Genomic DNA, 23,948 nt, shown 5'->3' with positions numbered 1-23,948 from the left:
CGGGATCCAGGAGAGGAACCATTCCTCCAGGAATGTGGTAAGGGACGACGTGGCTGTGTCTTCCGGAGGCCCAACCATTCTAAGATTGTTACGTCTTGACCTGTTTTCGGCGTCTTCAGCTCTTCGGTGCAACTCTGACGTTCGAGATGTGAGTATGGACACCTGTGTTCTAAGGGCCTTTACTTCGTCCTCTACTGTGGATATTCTGGCCTCCGCCTCTGTGATTCGGGCCGTGGCGTTGTGAAGGCGTTGTGAAGGTCAAGGCCAAGGCGCACCAGGGTCACCTCCTCCCTGACCTCCCCAACCCTGGCCTCCACCGCGGCCTGGGATGTGTGGATGGCTTGAAGAATTGTTTCTAAGTCTCTGGAGGTCGGCAGTTGGTCTTCCTTTTCGCCCGGGGTGCGGGCCTCCGTTCGGGGCCCGCTGCGTATGTAGCATATTGTTCTTTAAGCGTTTGGGCTGTCGATTGTCTTGACGCCTTATCTTTGCCCATGATTTTATTGCGTTTTCTGTGTCGGGATCTGAAACAGTATTTTGCTTAGGTTCTCATTGGCATGCGTGGCCTCGGTCTCAGGCGCCAAGTGTCTCTCTCTGTACAATAGATTACAACGGGTTTCCACCCCCATCTCCCGCTGCCTACGGCAGTTCGTCGCCCGGGCTCGGGACGGGTCCACCTGCACCAGGCCTCACATCAGCACCGCTTTAAGGGCTTCCGGCTCCTCGTCCCCAGCCCGCCGTGCAGAGAGTGTCCAAATGACCCTTGTTGCGGGGGTGATTGGTGTTTGGGTCTGCACCCCCTCCTCGTCGTGGCCCCGGTCCAGAAAGCGCAGGGCAGTAGAAACGGGAGCCAGAGAAGCGGCCCCTGGCATCAGGCGTTCCTCCCCCCCTCACCCGGGGGGGGGGGGGGGGGGGGGGGGGGGGGAGGGGAGGGAGGATGAGGGGGAGAAAGCGGTGGGGGCGGAGGGGTGTCTATCAAGAAGGGGGCATCAGGGTCCGAGTGTCCTTCCCTCTGCCCCTTTTTAATCACGGGGGGCCCACAGCTCCAATACCTTTGCCTGTGACTGCTCCGGCGGTGGATCACTCCCTTCCAGGGGTGCTTTGACTCCGATCACCCCGGCCCCCTTCTCTCGCGGTCGCGATCCGGGGCGATCTCTGCCCTGTTGCGCGCCTCGGTCGTCGGTCTCAGCCGGGGTCCAGCCCCTCCCGGCGTGGACTCCGGGCCACCTCTCTGACTGTCGGGGGAGGGGGGAGGGGGAAAGCAGGAGGGGAGGAAGGAGACAGAGGGCCGGAGATCACCCTCGCTCCTCTCGCCGGGTCCGCCTCAGTGGGCTCTGCTCCGGCCCGGGGCCTCTATGTCCCAGGCACGCTCGGCCCCTCCTCGCGGCTGACTGTAGGCCGTGGACTTTCCAGGTCTGCCCGGGTCTTCAGGTTGGGCCCAGGCCCGGTTTTCGCCGCTCGCCCCAGGGCAGAAGGTCTCGACGTCCTCCCGATGGGAGAGGGCCACTCACAGGGGAGGAGGATTCCGGGCAGATTCAAGGTGGATGACGGAGGGGCCCGGAGCACTATGAAAGTGCGTCCGCCATCTTGACTCCTTGGCCACGCCCCATCTAGTCCTTTGTTAAATGGTTTTCCCGCAGGCGGGTGAGAGAGAGAGTATAGGAGACAAAGAAAAAAAATATTCCCTTGCAAGTTTAAGTACCTATGTTCTACTATATACAAGTATGAAGTAACTGGAATGGCCACATGCTTTTGGGGAGGACAGAGGGCACATGTGAATCTACAGCACTACATGCCATGAAGAGATGTCTACTGGGTAAGTAACATTTTCCGTTCAATGGCATGTGCGATGATAGATACACATGATTTACATAGTCTGTAAAGCAGTCCCTCCTAGAAATGTGGTGACTAGCCTGTGGGAGTTGCAGTTCTTTGAAAAAGTGTTCCTAGGACAACTTGTACTACAATAGCTTGTTGATGCGCTTGTACATCTACACAATAGTGCTTTGTGAATGTACGCAGCTTAGACCATGTAGCTGCTTTTAAGGCCATCTATGAAAGCTTTAATAACTGGGATTTTGAACAATGAAGTATGCTTTCTGTTTTGCAAATACGCAGCAATGGCTGTGAGGTGTAATGGGATTGATGTGTAAGCCAGGTTAGTTTTTTGTAGGTGAAGCAAATAGCAAATAATTTCTTGTACAGACGGTATTAAGGGATCAATTTGTGTGGATGGAGAGTAGCAAACAAAATACTTCCATTTTGCAGCATAACAGGCCCTAGCTGTTGGTCTACAAGTCTGTTTTAAAATGTCCATACATTCGGAAGGTAATTTGTAGGTAACCAAACTCTGACTTCAGGAGCCATATCGCAGCTTGAGTGATCTGGGGTCTGGATGTCTGATCCGACCAAGGTTTAGTGTGAGATGATCCTGTCATTTGGGGGGCTTCTCATGAGGTACCAGGGAGAGTTCTAGTAGTGTTGTGCACCATGGTTAGCAGGCCAAGGTGGGAGCTACAAGGATCAATTTGAGAGAAGTTTGTCTGAGTTTGTGCTCCAGATTTGGAATGAGGGGGAGAAGCAGAAAAGTGTAAGCAAATATCCCTGATCATTTGATCCGTAGGGCACTGCCTTTGGAGAGAGGGTGTGGGTATCTGGAGGCAAAGCATGGGCCTTTTGAGTTTCTGCAGTGGTGAACAGGTCTATTTGAGGGGGTCTCCACTTTTGGAAGTAGATATGGAGGACTATCGGGTGGAGTTACAATTTGTGTACTTGTTGATGCATCCTGCTGAGCAGGTCTGCAAAATTGTTGTAGGTTCCTGGGAGACACTCTGCCAGTAGATTAATATGGTGAGGGTGAGACCATTTCCATATTACTTGTGCAAGTTGAGACATCTGGACTGATTGTTCCCCCTCCCTCCCCGTTTTTGTACAGACTAAGACAGTCTTGTGGAATAGGTGAGGAAGAAAAGCTTTCAGGGCTAGAAACATTGCATGATGTGGATGGACTGGAGTCCCACTGCCCTTGCACTGTGAAGTTCTGGTTTTGTGCACCGAAAGTGTCAGAGATGCGTCTGAGGTCAGAACGATCTGAAGAACAGGGGCTTGAAAGACCGCGCATGGAGGAGCCCCACAATAGCAGAAAGAGGCAAGCCGGGTTGTCTAACAACACTAGATCTTGAAGGTGACCACGTGACTGAGACCACTGGCAAAAGAGACATTGCTGTAGAGGATGCATGTGTGGCCTGGCATGAGGCACGATGGCAATAGAGGATGCCATCATGCCTAAGGGGCGCATAATTGTCCTGACTGTGGAAATATGATTCCCCCAAAACAGAGATTGTATGCTGGAAGTTGTGAATATGGGCTGAATTGGGGTAAACTAACCCCAATTCTGTCTTGAGAATGGTTCACAGGTGTGATTGAGGATACAGACTGTAAAACCTAACTTGTGGAGAAGGTTTGCTGTTGCTTGAGTGTGGGTTGACATTGGTGTAAGGTACTGGCTTTGATGAGCTAGTCATCTATATAAGGTAACACATGCATCTTTAGTCTTCTGATATCTGTTGCGACCATAGCTAGACACTTGGTGATCATTCTAGGAGCATTTGTGACCCAGAAAGGCAGAACCTTGAATTGATAATGTTGTCTCACGACCACAAATCGTAGGTATTTGCAGTGCACAGGTTGAATAGGAATGTGGAAGTAGGTGTCCTTCAGGGCTGGCATGAAGTCACCTTGTTGAAGAAGTGGAGGCTGTCCATATGAAAAAAAATGTTCTGACAGGATGCATTGGTTTAAAGGTTTGAGATCCAAATGAGCCTTCAAGTCCTGTCTTTTTGGGAATGAGGAAGTAGAGGGAGTATACTTCTGTTCCTTGGTATTGAACAGGAACTAGCCCTATTGCCCCTTTCAGAAGTAAAGAGTGTACCTCTTCCCTCAGGAGAGCAAGGTGTTCTGTTGAGAGTGTGTGTTCTGCGAGGTGGAATGTTTAGAAGTGTTGAAGTTAGCTCCAGACAATAACCATGTTGGATAGTGGAGAGGACTCTAAGGTCCGATGTTATGTGTCCACTGAGTGTGATAAAGTTGAAGGCGGCCCCCTACCGCAGTGAAATGAGGAGTGGGGTCTTGGAAGTAGTCAATGTTTAGCTGATGTTTATCTGATGACGGTGAGCCACAGGTGGTGGTCTTTCTCCTCCCTCAAGAATGTTTTCCTCCATATGTCCCTCTAAAAGAGCCTGCCTCAGCAATAGGAGGATGAGGCTTGTCTATGTTGTGAGGCAGATTGGTAGGCTGTTGTTGATGGCTTGTAACCCCTATACACTGGGCAACGAAAGAAAACAAAAAATAAAACATGTGTGCTTGTCCTTCTTTAGTTTGTCGAGGTTGGAGTCAACTTGGGGACCAAAGAGGTGCTCCTTATCAAAAGGCATATTAAGTACAGCTTGCTGTAGCCTGGCTTAAATTCGAAGCATCTGAGCCATGCATGCCTTCTGAGGAGGACACTGGTGTTCACTCCCCACGCAGCTGTGTTGCTGCATCTAATGTACACCTGATTCAATTATTAGCAATTGTATGACAATTTGCTGTGCACGTTTATGGTGCTCATTGGAGAGATATTCAAGGAGTTTCTTTATCTCATCCTAGTGAGTCTGGGCATAGCATGAAAATAAAGCAGGAACAGCGCCAAGTAACCTGACTGTTAGCCCTCTCTCTGGCGGTGGGAGCCACAATGGAATCCAGTGGGACCTGAGACCGGATGAAAAGTGGATCAGAGGGAGCACCAAATGTGAAATTATTCTTAAGGGGACAGGCTCCTTGAAAATGTCTCTGGCATGGCAAAGCATCCCTCGCAGCATAGGGAGGTACTGGATGTCACTGTGTGTTGATGTGATGGTGTCAAACAGGAAAACATGCCCTATAAGATCCCTGTGATAGGCAGCGGCCCTGGCAATGGCCTGCTGATAGCTGGTGGTACCTTCTGGAGGAGATGGGCGTGCAGGGTGAAGATCTGGATCAGTAAAGATAAGAGGACTGTTGTAGGAGTTCCGGGGTTTGGGTCCTTTGGTATATTTTTGCAGAGTCTTTGTGGAGGGATGTGGTGCATTAGAACTCACAGGCTGTGCCAAATAATGTCCTGGCTCTCAATATCAGACTGAAGGTCAGAGCTCGAGTCCTGACTCCTCCTGCGCATGTTCATCCCCAAAAATATTCGGGGTCTGCTCTTGAGATGAGTGTGCCATTTCCAGGCTTGTGAGCTCATTCTCAAAAGGTATTCTTGAATCAAAATGATTGTCATGCGTCGCAGGTGGCCTTGTGGTGATCTGGGGAGAGGCAGAGATTACACATCTGGTGGTGACCGATTTGTAGAAATTTGGCATGGCACAGTGGGCATAATTGAAACTGTGTTAGTTTCATCAGTGTATCATGTTCTTTTATGTCACGTGGAGGAAGACCTGAGGCTGGGCGAGCAGTGGAAATTCGATCCGATCAGATCGAGAAGACAGAGTGTAGACTGGGAAAAACGCAGTCGGAAATACAATACCGCTGATGTAGAAGAAAGGCGGAAAGAGAATCTTGAACCGGAGCGAGTGAGATATGGCGTGACTAAAACATGTCCGAACCAAACGGTGGAGAGAAAACAATCTAACAAAGGTATAGGTGCCCATGCGTGGTATCACTGAGAACGATGAGTCACTCAATCCTGTGACTCAAAGAACAAGTTACTTACCTTCGGTAATGCTTTTTCTGGTGGATACAGTAGCTACCTGTGGATTCCTCACCTTATGAATTCTCCCAATGCACCAGAATTCTACGGAAACTTTCTTCCCGGCAATTCACTTCGATGAGGACGTCACAATTGCACGGCTCCGCACGCGACTCCGTCTGACGTCATTGTGGCAATAAGAAGTCCTCGCAGGCGTGCTGACGTCAGTTTCACAATTTTTTACATGCCTTCGAGGCAAACAGGTGAAAACAGACTTCACAAGTACTATATACATATACCAATACAAATACAAATATAAACCACAATATTTGTTTATATAAAAAAACACCAAAAACGTATGTACATATATAATAAAAGAAGTCTTGGTATGACCAGACAGGCAACGGGGAGGCGGGTGGGACTGTGAAGAATCCACAGGTAGCTACTGTATCCACCAGAAAAAGTGTTACCGAAGGCAAGTAATTTGTTCTTCTGATGGATATAACTACCTCACCTTATGAATAGAGTCCCAAAGCAGTCCCGCACTCGGAGGTGGGTGCCTGGCCGGTCACACCAACAAATCCTGCAAAACAGAACGTGCAAAATGGCTGTCCCTCCTAACTTCCGAATCCAGGCAATAATGCTTTGTGAAAGTGGGGTGGGAAGCCCAAATTGCTGCCTTACAAATATGCACCACTGGCACACCTCTAGCCAAGGCCGAAGTGGTAGACTTAGCTCTGGTGGAATGGGCCCTAATACCCTCAGGAGGAACCTTCTTTGTCAGTGAATAACAAATCTGTATGCAAAGAATGACCCACCTGGAAAGGTTTCTCCTGTGGACGGCTTTGCCCTTCATCTTGCCCACATATCCAATGAAGTTGATCAATACGAAAGTCTTTTGTCCTTTCAATGTAAAAACTCAAAGCCCTTCTTGGATCTAGACAATGAAGTCTTTCCTCCTCCTTTGAAGGATAGGGAGGAGGGTAAAAGGAAGGCAGCAATATAGATTACCCCATATGAAAAACCTCGTGAAGGAAAGCCGCCCTGGTTCTCAGCACCACCTTGTGGGCATGAAAGGAGGTAAAAGGAGCATTCACACTAAGACTGGAGCTCACTCACATGCCTAGCAGAAGTGATGACTGTAAGAAAAAACGTTTTCAAAACTAAAAATCTCAATGGGCAAGAATGCATAGGCTCAAACGGTGAACCCATTAAAACAGTGAACCCATTAAAACAGTAAGAACCAAATTCAAATCCCACTGAGGCATGAGAAACGGAGTGGGAGAAACTTGTTAGTCAAGCCTCTCAAAAACCTAACAACTACAGGAGACTTAATAAAGGAAGGCTGATCAGGAAGGCACAGAAAGGCCGACAGCGCTGATAAATAACTCTTCACATTTGCAGCTGCACAACCCTTCTGTGCCAAGGAAAGGGCAAAAAGCAAAACATCAGATAAATGGGCTTTTAAGGGATCAATTTTCCTCTCTCCACACCAAGTAACAAATTTTGCCCATCTGTATGCATAGACAGTTTTGGTGGAGTGTCGCCTGGCCATTAAGGTAACATCCACCACTTCTGGAGGGAGAAAAAAATAACTCAGATTGCCCCGTTCAATCTCCAGGCATGTAGGTGCAGGCTCTGGAGGTGGGGGTATAAAACCTGCCCCTGCGACTGCGAGAGGAGGTCTGCCCTGGTGAGGGAGACAGACATTCTACAACTCTCACTGTGCCCTCCGCTCTGAGTACCACACCCTTCTTTGCCAATCCGGAGCTATTAAAATGACTTGGGCCCGATCTTGAAGTATCTTCCTCGGAACCCGAGGAATCAGAGGTATGGAGGGGGAAACGTGTCGCACCAAGTCATCTGAAACGCGCCCCCCAATGCTTCTTGCGCAGGATACTGAAGACTGCAGAACAACAGGCAGTGCGCGTTCTCCCGAGTGGCTAACAGGTCTATTTGTGGAAAACCCCTCATCCAGAAGATGTGAAGGACCAGGTCTGGATGGAGACGCCACCCGTGATCGACTGAGAAATGCCGACTGAGACTGTCTGCACATTTGTTGAGAACTCCGGCCAAATGGTTTGCTACTATGCAAATCCGATGGTCCTGTGCCCAGGACCAGAGCCTCTCTGCATAGGCACTGCATGTTGATGTACCACATCGTAGTAGTGTTGTCTGAGAAGACTTGAACTGACTGACCGCGAAGGGACGGGAGGAAGGCCTTGAAAGCCAGATGTACTGCCCGTAACTGAAACAGATTGATGTGAAACAGATTGATGTGAAACATCTGTTCCACCAGAGACCAACAACCTTTGATCTCCTGGGATGAGCTCCCTACCCTAGAGTGGAAGCATCCCTTATGACCGTGGCCACCGGATGTGGTAGACAAAATGGCCTTTTTTGGAAAGGTTGCCGTTCACAGCCCACCAGTGTAGATCCGTTGCAGCATCACTGGAGATCGTTAGCGACTCTTCGAGATCCCCCTTGTGTTGAAACCACTGCTTGCGGAGGCACTATTGGAGAGCCCTCATGTGCCAATGAGCATGAGTGACCGACAGAATGAAAGAAGAGAACAGATCGAACAGACGTAGGACCTTGAGGACCTGAACAACCCCTCCATTTTGAAACATTGGAATTAACGCCTGAATGTCCTGAATCCGCTGAGGCGGAGAATAGGCCTGATTCAATGTGGTATCCAGTACTGCCCTTATGAACAGGAGGTGCTGCGAGGGTTCCAGGAGAGACTTGGGCACATTTACCGTAAAGCTCAGGTTGAACAACAACCGTGTTGTCATTTGCAAATGATGCAGCACAAGCTCTGGGGACTTGGCTTTTATTAGCCAATCGTCCAGGTAAGGGAATACAGAAATTCCCTTCCTTCTGAGGTCTGCTGCAACCAACACCATCACCTTTGTGAAGACCTGAGGTGCGAAAGTAAGACCAAAAGGAAGGACCGCAAGCCGGTAGTGTTGCGACCCTACAATGAACCGGAGATACTTCCTGTGCGACTTCAGAATGGGGATATGAAAATAAGCATCATGCAAGTCGACAGACACCATCCAGTCTTCCTCGTTCAACGCCAGAAGTACCTGTGCTAGAGTCAGCATTTTGAATTTCTCCAGTTTGAGGAACCAATTCAAAATCCTCAGGTCCAGGATAAGTCTCAATCAACCATCCTTCTTGGGAATCAGGAAATATCTTGAATAGCATCCCTGACCCCTTTCCTGCTCGTGAACCAACTCCACTGCACCCTTTAACAAAATGACTTGTACCTCCTGCTGAAGCAACAGGAGATGATCTTTTGAACAAAATGAATGACGGGGAGGGATAGGAGGAGGAAATTCTCGAAAAGGAAGGGCATAACCTTTCCCCACGATATTTAGTACCCAGGAGTCCGATGTAACTAGCTCCCACTTGTGGAGAAAATGAAATACTCCGCCCCCTATGGGAGAAGCATGATCCAAGATGGATAAAAAACTAGGGCTGCTTTCCTTGTTGGGTTCCCCCAGAGAAAGAGGACGAGGCAGAATGTTGCTGGGTAGCTCCTCGTGTTCTAACCCTCCCCCACCCTCTAAAATACATATAGAGAGGGTTGGCAGGTTGTGGAGTATTGGACTGTGGCCTTCCACAAAAAGAGGATCCACGGTCAAACACCCTAAGCCTCCGAAAGGATCGAAAGGGTGTGGATGCTGAAGCCTGTAGCCCCAAGGATCTTGCAGTAGCCCTGCTGTCTTTAAAACGTTCCAAAGCAGAATTGGCCTTGGACCCAAGCAACTTTTCTCCATCAAACTGAAGGTCCAACAAAATTGTTTGAACGTCCGTGGAAAAGCCAGAAGACCTAAGCCACGCATACCTCCTGGTCGCCACCGAAGTGCCCATTGCCCTGGCCACTAAATCCAATGTATCCAAAACTGGATAATCTGTTTGGCCGCCGCTTGAGTGTCCAAAAGGTGCTCATCAAACTGCCCCTGCACATCCGGAGGCAAGCCTAGCACCACAGCTCTTGCCGTGTCCATCAGGGCATGAACATACCTCCCCAGCACACAGGTAGCATTGACCGATTTCAGGGCCATACTACAGGATGAGAAACCTTTATTGGCTGCTTGCTCCATTCTCTTAGACTCCCTATCTGATGGAGTAGCAGAAAATGAGCCAGGTGCAGATCAGGCAGAACAAGAAGCTTGAACCACCAAGCTCTCAGGAGTCAGATGTGGAGATAAAAAAATGAGGATCGCCAGGAGCAACCCTGTACCTCCTAGCCGCAGTCTTGGAAACCGCTGGAGTCGTGACAGGCTTTCTCCAAATGTCAAAAATGGGCTCAGTAAAAGGCATCATTAAAAGGGAGTAGGGGCTCCGCAGAAGCAGAGGAAGGGGTCAACACCTTCGTTAAGATGTGCCCCTTCACTTCCGATGTTGGTAACGGAAGTTCCAAAAATTCAGAAGCCTTCCTTGTAACAGTGTGATAGGATGCTGCCTCCTCTATAAATTCACCCAGGGATGAAAGATCCCCACTCAGGGGAGGTATCCAGTCCACTTGCAGAGTCCAGACCCTGAAACTCCCCCATAGGCTCAGGAATCTCTCCTTCCGCTAACAGCTGTTGCTGCTATTCCTGCTCCTCCAAGAGCCTCAAGGCTCTCTTCCTTGATCTCAATCTGGCCTCCAATCTCGGCATCGACAGAGTTAGCTGATGCCGACGACGCCAGCTTCAAGGCAGATGGACGTGGTGGAGGAGATGGTGGAGATACACTGCATCCTGACTGGGATCTATTCGGCACTGGCATTAACTACATCAGCGCCGTCTGCACCATAATCTGAGGTAACGTCATTGGCACTGAACCAGCACTCTCAGCAGGATAGAAGGGTACAAAACAGAACCGGTTTGTACAGTGCCGGTGAACCCAAAGAGAATGCTAATGGACCCGTATGACCAGCCGGTGCACCAGCAGGGGCCTTAGCCTTGTTAAAAATGCTAAACACAGCATTAAGGAAAGCCACCGGATCCACTCCTGAAGGCAGGCGCTTGGGTCGGATCCGAAGCTTGCTCCACCGGCTCCTGAGCCAACACGGGTGAAAAGTGAGTCAGAAGACTCGCCATGGACTCAACAACCTCAATCAGTGACGGCGCTGGAGAAGCCTGTGGACTCTGAGGCTGGGAAGTGATAGCTGGAATGACCTCCCAGACTGTACGACGTCGTCTTGGAGGGGACCGAGCACGTTCTCTGGAAGAACAGCGTCAAGAATCGTGCCAGTGCCGCTTCTTATAAGATCTCGAGGACTTGTGAGAAGAAGAGTCCCTCACCTTAGATCTTCGATGACCCTTGAGTCCCCTCTTAGCTTTTGCTAAGAAGAGCTTAGCCTCTCTTTCTTTTAAGGCCTTTGGATTCATCCTTTCGCAGGACACGCACACCTCCACGTCGAGGTCCAAACTTAGGCACCACAAGTAGTCTTCATGAGGATCTGTGACTGACATTCGACCCCCGCACTCACGACAAGGCTTAAAACCTGATGTCTTTGGGCGGAGACATTGTAACGAGTAAAACAAGACACCTCGAAACATTAACTGTTCGAGAGCCAGGAAAAAACCGTTAGCGTCGAAGGCGTGGAAAAAAGGGAACTGACGTCAGCACGCCGGCGCGGACTTCTTATTGCCACAATGACTTTAGATGGAGTCGCAGGCAGAACCGTGCAATTGTGACGTCCTCGTCAATGTGAAGAGCTGGAAAGAAAGTTTTCGTTGAGTGCTGGCGCATTGGAAGAATTAATGAGGTGAGGAATCCACAGGTAGTTGTATCCATCAGAAAATGCTTCTCGAAGAAAAACAGTTGAAGCACTCCGAACCAAACAGTAGATAGCCGGATTATGCAAAGCTTGCGTATCTGTAGTCTCACATGCCATAGAACTAAAATTTATGGCAGAATGCCAGGGTTTTTAACATGCATTTTTTCTAACACTCTCCATGAACACTGTAAAATATAGCACATAGTCAACGTTTGAGGTTACTAAAGCCAGATATAAAAAATTAAGCTGGTTTGTCATCTTTGTACAGGATTCATTAAAAAGCAATGCTCACTGCTTTAGGGGTAGAAAGAATCTTAGGACACAGATTTTCAGAAAATATTGTGGATTGCGGCATACCTTCCTAATCAGTTCGCACTTTTTCGAAAATGCCATGAAATTCTTTTACGCTCTATTATATAACAAAACCAAAAATCTTACCCTTGGTTTGCATGAAAACTACAGAGAAAAACCTTCATCTACCTGAGATTATTTATTCAATTCATTAAGTATGGTGCATACTTTTTTCATCATGTGCCATTTCACTGCTTTTAGTCACCAGTGTTTTGAGCATTACAACAATATACAGGCCAAGTCTTTTGGATACCAGAAAGAGAAACAGGACATTAATACTTACAGAAAAATCAAATGTTACATATATATAATAATAATAATAATAATAATAATGAGTTCACATGCTTCCTTTTGTTCAAAAAGATTGAAAAAAGAAAGAACTATAGTTACATCTAGTGGGTCTTGTTCCCCACATTAAAGCACTTTACACTGTGTAGTCCATTAACGTGTGTGCCCTTGCTTGGGTGCTTTCAGTGTCCTTATATGTACTGTATCTTCTGATCTTTACATGTATGGCACCAGAACAATCCAATGCAGTGCCAACGTGTTTTGATGTCCCTGGGACTTGAATTATTTTACAAGATCTTTGTCAGTCTTGCAACATCTTTTAAGGTGTCAGAAGATTTTGTTTACTGGATTACTTCGGGGTATGAGGAAAAAAGAAAAGTGTTTCATATCAGTACTTCTGGAAGGGTTTAGTAACCACTCACCTATCACCCCGTGTTCCACTTTCGTGGGCTCCCCTGCTGATTAGAATATAATTCAGGTGTGGCAGCTAGAAAACAGATAAAAATCCTTCAACCAGTTCTGTCAAATTCTGGTACACATTCTGGGCCTATTCTTTGACTGTGTCCTTTAACCTTACTTGATTTTACTCAAGGTGTCCAACTTCCTTTTCTGGACTTCCTACGGCCTGCCTCAGTGAATGTGGTGGTTGCCTGAGCTTTGTGCCTTTTTTGCTTTCAGTACTTGTCAGAGAGGCTCGTTTACCACCTCATTCTTGCTATGTGGTTTAGCATTTCACAGCATTTTGACAAATGCAGTTTTACGCTACCCTGTGTTCACTGAGGTCCGGTTACATGGTTGCAAGGATCTCTGGGAAATGTAGTTCATGTTGAGGGATATAGTTGCCCGTTTTTTGGTTGTTCTGGCCAACGCGGTAATTGTGTTATGCTCTGGTGCATCAAGATGGTAAGGCAGTGTTCTCATTGACCAAATATAGTTTTTTAGTGGAAGCTTTTGTGAACCTGCCAGCTCGAGCAAGTCTGCTGAGTTCTGGTCACCTGATGTTGGAGTTCTATGGGAAATTGATTTGTTATATCCTGAGGGATATTGCTCCCTTATGTGTCATTCTACCAATTGGTATGATATTTCTGCAGCTGTCTCAGTATCACAAGATTTGCTTCACTGCTTAAAAAATCTTAAGAGGATGTTGTCTAATGTCACTTCACATTAGGAGGTTGCTTATTACTGTTTGTTGGTAGCTCTGGTTGTTTCATAGGTTAATTAAAACCATTGGGGCATATCTTACGTGTACAGCTGTTCATCCCATTTCTTGAGAGATTCATGTACTTCTTTTAGATCGCTGAATACCTTTACCTGGCATATCATTACTTTTTAGTGCAAGGCAACCGGAATGCCATGTGATGAGGATTGGTATGCTCTATTTCGGTGCCGGTTCAAACGAATCTCCATTGTTGGAGGTCATCGTGGCTTCAGCTCTGAGGAGAGATGTTTGTGTGTTTTCTCCTGTTGGTATCACGTTTTAAGACACTCCACAGCATATCGTTTTCAGAGTCGGGTAATTCTGAATAAGTATTTCTTTACGAATGTGAGATTTATGGTGTTTTATCAGTTTCTTATTTACCTAAGAGGTTTCCATCACATATGCCTTGTTGTATACACACTGTAATGGATTACATACTGGAACGTGCTTAAATGTCTGGAAAAAGATCTAGAGAATATCAATTCAGTTCTCTTTAAAAAAAAAATTTAAACAAAACAAATGAAAAAGTGAAATCATTTATTGTTAAATATATGTAAGGCTCCCGGTTTTATGGTATTTATTGTTCCATTTCCATCTGCAGTTAACCATACGTATTTTTTGATCATTTTATCTGTATTTATCCATATTTATTTTTGTACTTAGTGTAAAAATAAAAGTAGCTGCCATGGGTGTGTTTACATGTTTACGTAATCAACCAATGTCTACTTATGACAATGCTCCATGAGTTGTTGCCATTTACAGCATAATACAATCATCTGCCATTATCTGTATTGTAGAACAGCTTAAAGAGCTTAACTGTTGCAGTTATTTAAGCTTCATTGGGAAATCGTTTTCTATCTGTTGACCTAGCACACATGAATGACTCTAGTGGGACTGGGCAAAAGGAAAAAACGTATTCTGTATTTGTCCATGTGTAAAAATAACTACATACAGGAAAATATATTGCTTCCTGTGTGTATTTATCTGTAAAACTGGAAAACTATTTAACATAAATATATGTGACATTTGTTTGTCATCCTGTATATAGTATTGTCACATATGTTCCTTTGTGGTACCCAAGAGGGTTCGCCTGTATATTGGAATGATTAAAACACTGGTGATTAAAGTAGTGCAATGTAACATGATGGCAATGTTACCAAATGAAGCGAATAACTAATACATGATGAACAAGGGTTTTACTCTTTAGCTTTAAAAAAAATGAAATATCCCTACCATCATTTTCCTGAATCGGGTCAAACCCCATAGAAACCCAGCTTTGGAAAGGAAGCATACCCTGCAGCCATCACTTCAAGCTGTCTATTGCAACTGTTCTCTACCCAAATGCCATCAGACTCCAAGCTAGGTAGCACGTTACATCTAGCAGGACTAAAATTAATTGAGTTTGCTCCATAGTTGTTGCACATTAGTTCCGACAAGAAAATGAGAATAGTTATTTCTGAACGAGGCTGAGCAAGGGTATGCATCAATCATCCATCAAATAACAGAATAATACTGAAAGTGTTCAGCTAGTTAACACCCCTAAGCAAATAAGATATGCACAGACTGATAAACCCTAAAGATAATTTATCATATTAGAGACTATGGAATGCCAAAATAAATAAATAAAATTACATATCCACATGTAACAATTTAGGGATAAAAAATTAGAATCCAGTCCATACACGTAGTTTCCCACTTATTACTCACCTGGAGGTTCAGTTAAATGGATCTGCATGACCGTAATCAGGCTGGCATCCAGGTAGTCAGTCTCAGGTTCCTTTGTATAGAGAATCTCCACTGGGTATGTTCGACCTGGAATTGTGAAGATGGGCGCTTCGTAAAAATACTGTGAAAACTTCACAGCATCTAATGTTGCAGATGTTACAATCAATTTCATATCCTTGCGTTTTTGGACAGTCTGTAAGAGAAGAACTGTGTTAAAGATAAGATGGAACTAAGATCGCAAGAAGACAATAAAGCCACTCAAAGTAATAATAGGCAGCAAACAAGCATCTGATGGAAGCATCGGTTTTATAAGTATTTTACTGACTGCAACATTCCAAAGGTAATCATACAAAAAATAAGAATTGAGCAATCCCAAATAAAATGATGTAGTAGTAAAAAGCAGCTGTATTTCTGTGCCCTCGAACAGAGCCCAACAGTAATCAATTGTGCCAATCTGTAGATCTCCAAACTGGAACCTTTTTAGAAAGATAAGAGCCCACTCAAAAGAACCGTAAGGTGGAGGGCAGTGAGGAATCCACCAGAAAGAGTGTTACTGAATGCAAGTAACATGCTCTTCTTACAGATACTTCTAACCACTGATTCCTTACCGTTAGATAAGATACCAAAGCAGTATCTCCACAGGTAGTGGATCTGTGGAATGACTCAGACCAAAAAAGCCAAAATGCCCTTTCCATTGGACCTGGCTGCCAAATCAGTAGTGCTTTGTGAGAAGGTGCACTGATGCCCACTTTGTGGCCTGACACATATCAAGGACAGGCACGCCTCATGCCAATGAAGAGGTAGCAGCCTTGGCCCTAGTGGAATGGGCCCTCCACCTTCTGCAGGCTGCTTTATGCCATTGTGTTGTACATTTTAATACACAGGAGTATCTAACTGGACAAATACAGCTTCTGTACCACTTTGTCTTTCTTTGCCTCAGAGAATCACAGGGATCCGATTGTGCATCCAATAGTCTTTGGTTCAACTGAAGTAAAAACTGAGTGCACTTTTGGGTTCCAAACAATGGAGTTGTTCCTCCTCATTCGAGGAATGAGGTGGGGCAAAGAACATCAGAGGACTGCTCGACTAGCCAACACAGAAAGAGGTCAGAATCTTTGGGAGAAAAGCCACTCTGGTCCTCAGCAAGGGCTAGCCTGGAAAGAATGTGATGTAGGGCGACAGGAAAGGCAGAGATTGGAGCTTACTCATGTGATACGACGAGATCAGCGCATTAAGAAAAAAATGTCTCCTGGGTCAGTAGTGATTCAAAGAGAGTACTTATTAAAAAAGTTAGGACCAAGTTAAGGTCCCACTGTGGTATCACAAAAAGATTTGGATGTAAGGGAGGGGAATGTGTGAACCAACAACAACCAGTCAATCAAATGCAAAAATGTCAGAAGGGCAGACAAATAACCTTTAAAGTGTCCTTGCGGGCCAAAGACAATTAAAAGAAAAAAAACAACAACAAAATGTAATATCCCACAATTTGGCTGTAATGGGTTCTCATCAAGATTGCTACACCAAGCCACAAACTTGTCTTAGCTTCCCTTCATCCTTTTGATTTGGCAGAAGTGTGCCTGACCACCACGGTACCTCCCATCCACTGCTTTGGGAGGTAAATCAAATGTGGTCACATGCTACCGCTCAAACTCCATGCATGTAGCAGGCCTCGAAAAATCATCATCATGTTACCAGACTCACAGGTCTGGTCACATGAAAAATCTTTTCTAACTGCATTTAATTCAGCCTTTTTTCTCTATTATCATAGATGTGAGCTCAGCAAGTCAGCAGAATTTATTGTACTCTGATTTAATAGATCAAATGTTTGCTTTATGCTTATTACAAATCTAGCTCATATGCTGGATGCGCATGATCCCCGACTTGCCTCTTAGTTTGCTAACAGCATTGTCTTCAGGGAAGGGGCTGGAATGTTTCCCATTTCATGTTATAAAAAAAAAAAAACTTCACTTTCAAATAAATATTCTCCTAGAGCATGATGTGGTAGTACGCTATTTTACAGCCTGCACATTATCTATGGAAATGGCCAGAAAATTTCAAACTGACATTTAGTTTAATGAGAAGACTACATAGCGTACAAACAAAAATGGTGGCAAATTGGGTTTAAGCAAATACTCAGCATTTGCACATCACCAAGTAAAGGGTCCCGATTTGTTTTGACCCTAACAAAATGTTCCCATCACACTTAAGAATTATAAAAATGTGTTTTCCTAGCTGCTGAGAAACATGTTGAAATATTTGTAATGTTCATTTACAAGCTATTCAAATGTTGTATATTAGAAAAACAAAATGATATCCTACACCCTCTTGCTTCATATTTACTGTACCCCAACACGATCGTCAGACTGCTCACTTTACAAAATCCTCTAAACTTGTAGCCGTACAAATAAGAAGTAAATACAAATGTCCAGAATAAAATAAGCAGACAATTCTAACAGATAAGGTGACATTTGAAATTGGTCATTGAACGCAGAGTAAACGTGACAAGATAAAAACAATGTTTAAAGGCATCTTTATTGTTGATTCAGTTTCTAAATGAACAGAACACCTGTTTGCCAGCCAGTGGGCTCTAAAAGAGCACACAATCTAACTTGGCATAGTGAGTGGGCAAGTAGATCTTTCGAGGTCTGCAGAGGTGTAGACTGCACAGGCCCAGGTGCCACATCCCTGCCCTGCTACTGCGACAGAAAATCTTCCCGAGATGGTAGCTTCATCGGACGACAGATGCTTATGCCCAGAAGTATCGTCCTACACTCACTGGCCCACTCTGAAGTCACACGGTTGACTGGGCCTGGGTGCTCTTGATCTTCTTCACAACTTGGGGCAGTAGAGGTGGGAAGGCAATAAAAAGTCCCACGCTCCACACTAAGCAGAATGCGTCTCTTAGATTGAGCCTCCTCTAGAACTACAATCTGCAGAAGTGTAAACACTGCACTTTCTTGGCAGTGGCAAACAGATCAAGAAAAGGTGTGCCTTCCTTACAGAAGAAATCCTGCACCACCTCTGGGTGAGTTCATTTGCCAGGTGGTGCATTATCAGAGATCTGTTCTGACAATTCAGCAAAGCTAAGAGACGCACAGCCTCTCGGCACAGCAGGACCCCACTCCGCACTGCTTGCTATGTTGTCCACAAATACCTGAACCAGCCTTCGCTTCATAGATAGATGGGAAAGCTTTTAATGGCAAACGAATGGCCTGCCAACTCGGCATGTGGATGTGAAGTCAAGTCTCAGCCTGAGACTAAATCCCTCAATTGCCACCTCTCACAGAGGACCTTCACAACCCTTTAATGACAAATCTATCACCACCATCAGCTCTGGGTGGGGTAAGGAGAGGTGTCTGCCGCTGCTCCAAATGCAGTTGAGCAACCACCACAATAGATTTTTTGCAATCTCATCCAAAACTCGGACAGAATCTGAAAGGTCTCTTGGTGCTGAGATTGCAGATTCCAATGCAGAGGCTGCAAATGCCAGCTGGCAGGATCGACTATCAGGATGCAGGTGTACAACAGTCCCCGAAGCCTCATAGCCATTCTCACCAAGGCCCATGGCTGAGACATCTTGGAATGTCCAGGACTCATTGCTCTAGAAGAAAGGCTTAAAAACGTACAGCACCCATGATAGTTCTGATGAAAGAGTGCCTCTGCAAAAGAGTTAGGTGTGAGTTTGACAATGAATGTGAAACCTGTGATGCAAGGAGGTCACCGTTGTATGGGGTTGGCCCATGACTTACTATTGTGAGCCCACCTTCAACAGCCAGGTGTTGAGGTAGGTGAACACTGGTATTCCCAACCTCCAAACATACTTTGTGACCGCTGCCACCATCTTTGTGCCGAGGGGCACAGCCAATTGATAATGCTTGTGGCCCACCTTGTATCCCAGATAGAACAGGTGTGCTGCAGGTCCAATGCTACCATCCAGTTTCCTGGATCTGAGCAGTGAAAATGTGGGCCAATTAGTTCTTTTGGAAAAATAAGTTGAGAGGTCGGAGATTAAAAAGGGGCTAATGCATTCACCCTTCTTCAGCACTACAAAACAGCAGAAGTAACACCCAGTTCTGATTTCTGAGGCTGGGACTCTTCTCTATGGTTCCTTTGTCCAAAATGGTCTTGACTTCCACAGCAAAATGGACAGAAAGCTGCTCCCATGTAGGTTGGATGGGCTGCGGGATGGAAAGAAACAGTAGAGCCTTTCGACTATCTGTAGGATCACCTGCTGGACATTACTGCGTGCCACCAGTGTAGAAAGTCAGTGATTCTGTCTCCAACAGGGTGGTGGTGTTCAGCTAAGGGTGAACAAAAGCAGATTTGAGGCTGTTGCCAATGTTACTGGGATGTTTGTTGCCCCTGATTGTAGGAAAGTGTCCCTTTTGGACATGGTCACCCCCACTTTTTTGATACTGGTACTGAACATTTTTGACTAAAGTGCACTGGGTTCCTGCTAACCATGACCCTAGTGCCAGTGCTCTTTCCCCTAAAACAAGGTAAAAGGTCTAATTGTGTATGACTGGCACACACTCTAGTACCTCTGTAAGCCCCTAGTAAATGGTACCACTGGTACCTAGGGCTTGGGTACTAGAGAGGGCCCATAAGGGCTGCAGCATGTATTGTGCCACTTAAGGCACCCCCTAAAGATTGCACACAGCCTGCCATCTCAAACTGTGTGTTATGGTGCAAGCCATGAGGGGAAAGAAAAGATATGGCACACACACTGTGTGCCATGCCCAACTCCAGCCATCTAATAAGTCACACCTCAGCAGGCAGTAGGGCCCTATGACAGGGTGCATTATATCTGATATGAGGACATATCAGCATGAGCAGATATGCCTCTGTGATGTCTAGTTCACTGCAAGTGAACAGGGAAGCCATCTTAAAGTATGTACTGGGCACTGGTCAGTACAAGTTACCCAGCTACATAATTGCTTCACTCAAGCCTAGGGTGTTTGTTATCAAACGCCGCGTCTTAATAAATCCATACTGATGCCAGTATTGGATTTATTATGAAGTGCACCCAGAGGGCACCTGTGAGGTGCCCTCTGAACACCTACTAGTCCTCTAGTGTGCTGGCTGATTGGTATCAACCAGTCTGCCACCACAGACTAGTTCCTGATCCCCCTGGAGGTGAGAGACCACACTCTGAGGCCAGAAACAATGCCTGCTCCAGAGGAAGGTGTCATCACCTCCTTCAGCAGGATGACTAGTGAATCAGCATACCAAGGCCAGGGACTTCAAAGACCCTGCCACCTTTGATATGCAACCTCGGATTCCCCCAGACATGGGAGATGCCACCCCCCGCCCCGAGGTGAGGTGCAGTACCAGGCTAGTCACACCTCTAAGGTGGGCAGCCTGATGTGTTCCACGAAAGAAGGGTTTCACCCTCTTGTTTTTGGTGGAATTAGGAATCCTGGGACAGAGTTATGCCCACTGCAAGTGGTCATATAGGGTGTGTAGTCACCCTAGGGTTAAGTAGCCCATTGGCTACTACCCTACAATCACCTATGCCCCTTAATTCAGTATTCAGGTGGCCCGACACAGCAAACTAAATTTGACTGACTGGAGAAGGAAAAGGACAAAGAGTCAAAAACAAGAACTGCAGACTGCTGGTGGACTTTTAGCAGCAAACTCTGCCTGCCTACCCGGCTCCTCTCCCGACAATCGCGACAACCTGATTCGTCCTGCAGCTCTGCATCCTCCAAAAGCCTCAGAGGGCCTACAGCACTTCACCAAGCTATCAGCATCTCCCTTGAAGAGGAAGAGACACTTCTCTGCAGCTTGTAGGCACCACCCGCAACATCCGGCTCACTGTTCTGCTGACCACTGGGTTCCCCAACACAGCAGCTGCTGAGGATTAGGTCACATGCACCAGGTGGACACACCCATCTCCTCACCAAGTAAGAAGACATCAAGATCTACCAGAGGAGCCGTGAATTAGTACCTGGGGGTACCAGATTCCTTGCAGGAACCATTGCTCGTTTGAGCCCAACCAAGACTCCAATGCCGCCACTAGAGACCAGCCACCGAGGGATGTCAGCATCGAGAGTGGACCAGATGCCCTGCTTTTATCCCCTTCTTGCAGGTCCAACCGTGAATCCTGAGAGCACCTTGAAGCAGAACTACCCGGCGAGCAAAACCCGATGCATCTGAGCTCTACGGCCCGGGCCAACAACAACTGGTTGTGTTTCCTTGCTCCCAGGACCACCCCTCCCCCCGACCAAGCCACCCTTTGAGAGCTACCGCACTAGTCCCCAAGTACCCCTCTACAGCTTGTTTCCAGGTGCCCCCAAATATATGCCAAGCCACCGGTTTTTCAACAGAGGACGGGGAGTGAGACCGCAGGGCACCTTGACGGTCTTGTGACTTCTTAGAAGAGCGACAAGGCTTGGATTTCTTTAGTTTGTTTTTAGATTTAGACTAACCCAAAGATTTGAAACTTAATTAAGATCTGTCGCAAGAGTGGGAACGAGTCTGTGTCTTTGATGTCGAGCAGGGGAGGCTTTTACACTATTTCCAGCGATGTTCAGTAACTTACAGCTTTGCTTCCTGATCCCGAATCACCTTTGGATTGATCAGGACACATTCCTCAGATGACTTACAGTTGCGGCTCCATCCTAAACACGAGTGGCACACCTCATGCAGATCCATCAAAGACATTTGTTTGCGGCAACAACTATAAGGTTTAAGGCCTGTGGTTTTAGGAGCTGGCATTTTCCCTGCACATCAGAGAAAAGTTTTTGAGAATAAAAAAGCTTGTCCACTGATGGGAAAAAGTAAGAGTTAGCCCCAGATCAGCGCACAAAGGTGTGAAAAGAAAACAACTGACGTCAGTACGCCTGAGTGATGCCTCTAATTGTAACTCTAGGCACAGAGCAAAGTCGATATGAGGCCGCATGTCGCCACCTATCGGCACGCAGGGGGTATGGTGAAAAATCTTCCAGATCCAATCTCGCGCCTGGGGATCTGCTGTTACTAGTATCCACCAGAAACACAGCTTGATAATCCTTTCCACTTTCTTATACAAGGGATAGCCATGAAGTTATATAACACCCAATTAACAACTAATAATACACTTGCCAAAGTTGATAGAAAGAGAAACTTTCCACAGATAATATGACTACTAGGTAACAGGGAGCAGGACAATGGCATTGGATGCATGATAATAAAAATGATGGCGTGTGCAGCTTTCATAGACAAAATACAGGACAACTATATATAATCTGCTTATCTAATTAAGTGCATAATGTACTTGGATGAAAAGACTATCAAACTGCATGACAAGAGGATGATAAAAAGCTTCATAAACTGTAAGCATTATGCACAAACTATTCACTAACAGTTAGTGCCAATGAACAGTGTGCTACCTGGATGCAAAAGCAGGGAACTATACAAAAATCAATATCCTAAATCTTTAAAAAAACTGAAAGAGTATGTCATAGCACTAACATACATCTTTAAACTCAACAACTTATTAGACAAGTTTTTAATGGCCTAATACATGTTTTTCCACTCACCACTAAAATATACATTGTTTTAATGTTTTATACAGGCAACTGAAAGTATTATGTTACTTACCTTGTTAGCATCTCTTCGTGGCATGTAGTGCTTTAGATTCACATGGTCTGCATACTCCTGCTACCTACTGTTGGGTCCATGGTGGTGCAAGTTGTTTTTCTTCGAAGTGTTCGGAGTCACAGGATTGAGTGACGGCTCCTCTTCGTGATATTGTACATAGGCATCAACTCCTTTGTTAAACTGTTTTCCCGCAGGGGGTTGAGAATGGACTGGAAGGAAAGGGAAGTGTAGGAAAAAGATGTCCATGCAATGTATAAATAGATATATACAAATATATAGAAGGATACAGTAAGTGCAATGGTGACAGGTGTCTTGAGAGGAGGGAGGGCGCATGTGAATCTAGAGCACTACATGCCATGAACAGATGCTTACAGGGTAATATAATCCATGCAATGGCATGTGTGGCAGTAGATACACATGCTCAGCATAGACTGTAAAGGAGACCCTCCATAAAAGCGGTGGCTAGCCTGTAGCAGATGCAGTTGACTAAAAAAGTGTTTGTAGCACAGCCTGACCTACATTGGCTTGTTGGTGTGGTAGCACATCCACACAATAGTGTTTGGTGAATGTATGTGGTGCTGACCATGAGGCTGCCTTATAGATGTCAGTCTTCAAAGAAGGGTGTGAAAAACAGGGGGAGAATAGGTGCTCAAAGACCTAGTATGGCATATATGTAAGGCCAAAATATCAAATAGGGGAACACCCATAGGTTTTAGACAACGGTTTTGTTGTACATTATTTTGACTCTTTATGGACTTCCTTTTAACAATTTGAGTTTGCCCGTGATTTGCACAGTTGCACTGGCCGGTCTTAATAAGTTCATTACTCTTTTCTTTTTGTTCATTAGCCAATTACCGTGCTCTTGAGGTTTGAAGCAACCAGCACAGAGTGTGCTGGCCGATAACTACATTACACATGTTAAACGGCATACTTTATTTTCGTATTTAGGAATCTATTATTTTGGAGTTTATCAGGTATTTTCGGTGTTTGCTCTCTATACCAACTGCACATGAGCATGTGTGTTGATGAAGGGGATTAATTTTGGTGGCACTGCATCTCCATTTATTCTTACATTGGAGTATAACTTTGCAAGTAGCTTCGTTTGCTCTTTCAAGAGCTTGGGTTATGTACCTGTTACAGTATGACCATAGATATGTCACTGGGTTAATTGGGGTTTGTTGTCAACTTTATGAGTTACCTCGGTTGGACTTTGAAAAACGGGTGTAGATTTTTTTGCTATACTTTCTTTAAAATATAATGTTTGAAATATGAGTAAATAAATACTCTTAGGGTGTGTCTCTTACTTGAGTAATCAATTT

General features: G+C 45.7%; 1 protein-coding gene across 1 annotated transcript in view; it reads right to left on the bottom strand.

The window, feature by feature from the left end:
• Positions 1–23,948, bottom strand: part of DHX8 (DEAH-box helicase 8) — a 251,735-nt gene that overhangs the window by 123,761 nt on the left and 104,026 nt on the right. The window contains exon 15 of the mRNA XM_069237773.1: positions 15,028–15,238. Within this exon, the coding sequence (XP_069093874.1) occupies positions 15,028–15,238 (211 nt within the window). The remainder of the gene's footprint in view (positions 1–15,027; positions 15,239–23,948) is intronic.

The sequence above is a fragment of the Pleurodeles waltl genome, chromosome 6, assembly GCF_031143425.1.
Source record: "Pleurodeles waltl isolate 20211129_DDA chromosome 6, aPleWal1.hap1.20221129, whole genome shotgun sequence".
Lineage (NCBI taxonomy): Eukaryota > Metazoa > Chordata > Amphibia > Caudata > Salamandridae > Pleurodeles > Pleurodeles waltl.
Note: the sequence above shows the minus strand (reverse complement) of the source record. Positions and strands in the feature narration are given on the sequence as shown.